The sequence below is a fragment of the Myotis davidii genome, unplaced genomic scaffold, assembly GCF_000327345.1.
Source record: "Myotis davidii unplaced genomic scaffold, ASM32734v1 scaffold18, whole genome shotgun sequence".
NCBI lineage: Eukaryota > Metazoa > Chordata > Mammalia > Chiroptera > Vespertilionidae > Myotis > Myotis davidii.
In genome coordinates, this window is record NW_006292696.1 from 794,400 (window position 1) to 800,719 (window position 6,320).

A 6,320-nucleotide genomic window follows, 5' to 3' on the forward strand; every position below is an offset into this window, starting at 1 on the left:
TAAACAGTACAATAATCAATTGTATCTCCACCAAACTATATTTACGAGTGTGGACAAGAATTATTTGCATTATTCTCAGTATTCTACAACTTGCTAAATTATAAAATTTAGCAAGACAAAAGCTTGGACCATATGGAAGCAGAAAACCCTGGAAGCTGTGCTAGATCACATTAATTTCTCTTTGGTCTATTTCAAAGTCTTTCAGAAATTTTTCTGTACATGCATCTTGTTCCAAATGTGTTCATAACAGTGTTAGTTGAGTAACAGGGCTTCAAAGGTAAAGGGCAAATCTGTGATTATTTGCTGTACTCACAATTTATTAGGAAACATTATACTTTCACTATACATAGAAGGAAGTGCCTGAAGGGCTCTTGGATTCTATCTAGTCCAGTCTTCTTTTACAGATAAGATGACAGAAGTGAACTTGTGATAGAGGTAGACTGAGTTCATTGTCTCCTGACCCCTAACCTTTTATTCTTTCCTATTTAGCCAATCCTCAAAATAAGAGTTCATTGTCTCCTGACCCCTAACCTATTATTCTTTCCTATTTAGCCAATCCTCAAAATAAACCATTCTTTTGACACCTTTAGCATGGTCTTTTGTCAACTAATTTTTTATTATTGCCTCCCATGAAATGCTAATATCTTGTCCCCATTGAGAATGCATGACTCAACATAACTGAGACAGGCAGAAATTTTCAAAATTTACATAACTCGGTGCTAAAAATGAATAGCAACAAAAATACAAGAAGCATAAAAATGGTTTTAAAGGACCAATTCCTGAGCCCATTATAAATAGTCTTTTATAATGGTCCTAGTTCTTGGGTTCTACATCTGCCTACCATCCTAGTAGGCTTCCTAGTCATGTGCCTTCCAAGAGAAACTGGCTTGTCAGTTGGGTTGATGATGATCCCTGAGTTCTGTGTGGCAGTCTTCCCACTCCCTGATGTGGCCAGTACACTAGTCACTTCTCTGGGCCTTCCCCAGACTCCACCCCCAAAGGCAGAGTGGTTTCCTCATAAACACTAAAAGTGTCTGGTTTCTCCGTAGGAATTCAGAGCTTCTGTAAGGACTTGGTAGAGCTGGCAGACATTTTGGAGAAGACTACAGAGAGCATTTCTGAGGAAACAGAGCCTGGGGACCAGAAGCTCAGCCTGGAGAAAATCTTCCGAGGATTGTCTCTTTTAGAAGCAAAGCTGAAAAGTGTGTTTGCCAAGCATGGCCTGGAGAAGATGACCCCCATTGGTGACAAATACGACCCACATGAGCATGAACTCATCTGTCATGTGCCGGCTGGTGTTGGGGTGCAGCCTGGCACGGTGGCATTAGTAAGGCAAGACGGCTACAAGCTTCATGGCCGCACCATTAGACTGGCCCAGGTTGAAGTGGCAGTGGAGTCTCAGAGAAGACTGTGAATGGGCCGTGAGGAACTGCATGTCCTTCAGAGTGCAGCCACTTGTGTTTCCTTTATTTATTAAACTAGGTTTGTATTGCACATGAGCTACTTCATGTGATCTTTTTGGGTTTAGTCATATTGGCTTTCTTTCTAAGACACTCTGTTGATTTACTGTGACCTGTTTGGTCTGTCTCATCAGGAGTCTTGCCATTGGGCATTTGAACAATGTGACAAGTGTTCCTGTGGCCTTTATCAAAATATGTTAAAGAAAATTATCTTTACATTTGTACTCTGATGATTTTCAATCCAAAATCTTTTTAAAAGTTGGAAATGAATATATGTTTACGTATTTTCAACTGAATATTCCTTTCTAATAGTCCCCATAACAGGAATTGTATAGGATCTTGTATTTTGTGGGGAAAAGGATTGGTTCAACATTTGGGTACTTAGATGATAAAGCTTTGTAGTTGTATGAATTTAGATCATTTGGGTTAATTTTTATATACATAGATTTTCAGACTTTATCTTTTTAAATTTTATTTTCCTTTAAGCCATTTTTGTCCTTAAAGTTCCTGCCAGGTAGACATTATATTCACACTCATTGTCTTTTTCTGATTCCCATTTATAAGGGCTAAAGACCCAGGCACCTCTTGGAAGGCAGGGAACATTGAGAAATTAAGATACCCAGTTCCCTTTATGTCACATGTATGCAAACGTATCACCCCTTTAATGTATTGACTTCCTAAAGTTAATGAGCCTATATGTTTATTTGTTATTCTTTCAGTCTTGCTTCTTATAACTGGTGTTCCATAAAATGTGTTCAATGTATGAGTTAGTGAATGGATGATATATCAGACTTTAGAAAGGAGGTCACTTATGGCTATTTTAATGCTAGAAGAGGCCTTAATTATAAACTAATTTCACCCTTTCCACTTTTTCTGGCATATGAAAACAGTGTTTTTAGAATTGGACTCAAAAAAATTCTCTAAAACTAGTGAACTAAATTTCACTGAGAACTCAAATAAGGAACAACTAGATAACTTCAATCATTGAAAATTTAACAGCTCTTTAATGAACATGCAAAGATGTTCCCAGCGGACAACTAAGTGTTAGCTGTTCAGATCGCATAGGTTTAGGGTTGTTGTTTTTTCCCTTCATTGTTTTAATTGCGTGGGTTTAGGTTTAAGTTAATAACCCATAAAATAAATCCATTTCTACTGGAACTCTGTGACTGCTTCCAGTGGAGTGGTAAAAGTTATCCTCTTAGACATACATAATTCTAGGACACTACACAGACTAGAATAGAGCCACCCGCCTATGAGCCCTACCATCTCCATCAGACTTAGACACTTTAAAAAAGAATGCATGCTCTTAAAATGCAAACAAAACACTGGTGGTAAGATTTTAAAACCAGAACCTCTTAGCATCCTGCTAAGTGCATAGTATAAATTTAATGAGCATTCAGATTTCACAATAGGAATTTGTCTTTGTTTTGGCCTGTATTCCTTTGAGATTGACAGATGGTGACAATAAGAAAATAATCCAATTATATTTATTCATGTGCCTTTGAATTACAGGCTATCATTACCAGTGAATTAAAATAACCGTAATTTTCGGTATGGAATGTTCTGATTACTTGAAGAGTTTTCTAATATTCCTTGTAAGCTCCTGCTTTAGTAGTTTGAGAATAATTTTAAATTCCTTTCTTATTTAGTAGTTTTGTGGACTTAAAAGTGTAAATTTAGAAAATGGAGCTAGACAGTACGAATCTCAAGTTGAAGGGCTTTTGAGGAACCAGAGCAGCATAATCAAGCATAGGCTTGGTAGGTGTATACCTGAACATAAATCCCAGCTCAGTCGTCATAACCTTTGGCCCCATTCATCTCACCCTTCTGAGCCTGCTTCCTTATTTGTAAAAATGGTTATAATCTTCTCACAGTATTGTGAGAGGATTAAATGAAATGTGTAACTTGCCTATTTTAGTAGGCCCTCAAATATTTATTTTTATTGCTTTTTATTATACACATTGTTTTTCCTGTTTTTATAGCTGCCTAAAGTCTAGAGAAAGGGGAATACTGGTTGAGAGGTACTTAACTATTCAAACTTACAAGCTAATCAGAGTGATGTATTTTTCTTCCAGCTTCTGGTTGTTTTGGGGTTTGGTTTTGTGTGGGGTTTTTTTTTAAACCATAATGCAAGAAATCCACATTTAGACTGATTGAGCAAGAGAATTGTGTTGGTGCTCTGAATCATTTTCACCTTGATGGTAATGTGAAAAGACATTGGTTTGGCGTGGATGTGGGACGAAACTTTGGCTCATGTAAAGAAGGGGTCTTGGTGTTTTGGTACTTGGATTCTAGCAGATTTTTCCCACTGCCGTAAAGGAACCAGTCAGTACAATACTGATGTAACTTCTTTGGTGCTTTTATGGCAAAGGATTTGCTAAGTGAAGAAAGGCTCTTAAACACTAAAACAAAATCAAAGAGGGAAAACTAAGGATGATATATGATATTCAGAAATAACGAATAAAACCCAACTTGAAATAACTGCAATTCACATGTGTAGTGTCTTTGTTTGACTAATTCATATTGTTCATTGATATGCTGTGGCCACTTCAGTGACTGACCCACCGTGTTTGGTGCCCAGTGGTGGTACCTTGAGATTTCACAGCAGCCCAGCCAAATGGATGCAGTGAAGGCCTTCCCCACCCTCCCCTGGTGTTGAAGTCTTGTCTGTTTTTATAGCTCCTTGACCTGCTGCTTTCTGATTCCTTTGTGTTTTTTAGATCTAGACTCCTGTTTTTGCCTTCCTCTCTAGAATTGCCTTATTTTCTTGTGCTTGCTTCTTGGTTCTAATTGTCTTGTCTGCTCTAAACACTTAACTGCTGGATGTTTTACCATCCTCAACCAGATTACTAACACATGACCTTGTCCTTCCCAACCTCTGCCTGGCCTTGTTTTTACCTCTGCTCAGCTGACTTCCACCTACCCAGCCTCCTGGCTGAGTGGCTTTCTTTGGAGCCAGCCTTTCTTGCAGTGTGGCCTTTCGTTTTTTATTCTTCTGCACACCCTGACTCCAGGATCCGTTATTTCCCATATTCCCAGAAGTGTTAGTCGGTAAGTAAATTCTAGTTCCTATGTACTCACAGACTTTGTCCACATTCTTAATTTCACAGTGGAGGTTTTAAAACATGTGAAAACCTGGCTCCAAATTTCCTTGAATTTGAACTTTGTGATTGACCAATAGAATACAGTAGAAGTGACACTGCCAGTTCCTTGACACAAACCTTCCGTCTCTGGATGGTCACTCTTAGAAGCCAGCCAGCAAACCAAGAGCAAGCTGAAGCAGCCTGTGGGGTAGAACTGAGGGCCCTACCTAAGCTGGCCCAATCCAACTGACAGCAGCACCATCTTGCCAGCCATCTTGAAAGTGGGTCCTTCAGCCTCACCGGACACCACATGGGACAGAGATGACCTGATCTCACAGCCCTGCCTAAAGTGTGGGTTTGGGACAAATAACTTACTTTTAGCCACTAAGTTTTGGGGTAGTTTGTTATGCAGCAGTAGATAACTGATAGAGTCACCCAACCTCATCCCCAGTCTCACTAGTTGTTTTAACACCCCTGCCTCTAGAATCATGCCTCTTTGCTTTCCTCGTACAGCTTTTTTGAACTCATCCTACAACTCTGATGCGCTCACACTGCCAATGTGATGTTAGGATTGGAAGAACTTCCTAACAGAAGAAAACACAGCTCTAGATTCTAGAGTTTTCAAGGGCCCTGAAATTACAAGCAGAGTGAAGAAGTTGTTTTAAAGTTAATATGATTTAACCCTACAAAAAACCTACACCATTAAGTCAGCACAGAAAAGAGCTTTGCTCAAAAAAAATTTAAGGAATTTTTTGAGTCTTTGGAAGTAAACTTAAAAGATTTTGCATTCTGACACAAACATACCAAAGTTTTGGGGTGTTTTTTTGTGGAGTATTATATAGATAGGTAGATAGATAGATAGATATAGATATAGATATAATATTAGGAATGTTTGTTTATTCATCTACCACTTTACTAGTAATCCAGTTTGAACATCTTAAGACACAAAGCTAGTTTAGGACCTCAGCTATAAGCTCTGTTACTATTCTCTGAATCCCTTCAATTTCTTCTCTTAGCCATAATCTAACTATGGATTTTACTTATTTATCCCCAATTTTATTCCCTGCTAGAGGAAATCTGTCTTTCAGTGTGGCAAACTATCCACACTGACTAGTCCTGTTTTCTTAGAGGGTGAAAATGGAGGTTTATCCCTTCCTTTTTACCTTTCCTTCACTGTGAGTGGACGAAATCCTTCCCTTTAGTTTGTTTTGTCTTGTTTTTAAGTAGAAGGCTTAGCGACTCACTATGTAGAAACTGCAAGTAAACGTAACAGCAGTATCAGAAGCATATACAGAGGGTAACCCTGGCTGCATGCTTGGTCAGCAATTTCCAGCATTTGCAGACAATACCAAGCATTTTCACATTCCTTGTGTCACGTGATCATCACAACCCCCTAGGAAGGTTGGGCAGGGAAACTGACTGAGACACAGAGGAGGCAGATTACAGAGCTAGTACCTCTCAGAGGTTGGACTTGAACCGAAGTCGTCTAAGCTTTAGTTCTTCCTCTTCCACCAATCTTCCTGCAGCAGGACCCAGGTCCTGATGCTGAGCACCCGAAAAGTGCACACCTGGATAAGCCAACCAATGACGAGTCCAGATCCCGGAGGCGGGACGGGGAAGCTGCCAATGACAGAGCCAGCCCGAGAGAGATGCAGCCTGTGCCGGAGAGGGACGGCTGCTCGTCCAATGAGAGGCTGTGAGCCCAGAGGCTGGAAGGCGGGACGGCCCATGTCGCTCCCGGGCGGGGCGGTGAGCCCAGCACCAGCGCCAGCACCGG

At 40.0% G+C, this 6,320-nt stretch overlaps 1 protein-coding gene across 1 annotated transcript in view; it reads left to right on the forward strand.

Annotated features, from left to right (window-relative positions):
* The window catches only part of GRPEL2 (GrpE like 2, mitochondrial), a 12,784-nt gene extending 8,837 nt beyond the window's left edge, over nucleotides 1-3,947 (forward strand). Inside the window, 1 exon segment of the mRNA XM_006766226.2 lies at nucleotides 987-3,947. Within this exon segment, the coding sequence (XP_006766289.1) occupies nucleotides 987-1,414 (428 nt within the window). The 3' untranslated portion in view covers nucleotides 1,415-3,947.
* The last annotated feature ends 2,373 nt before the right edge of the window (nucleotides 3,948-6,320 follow it).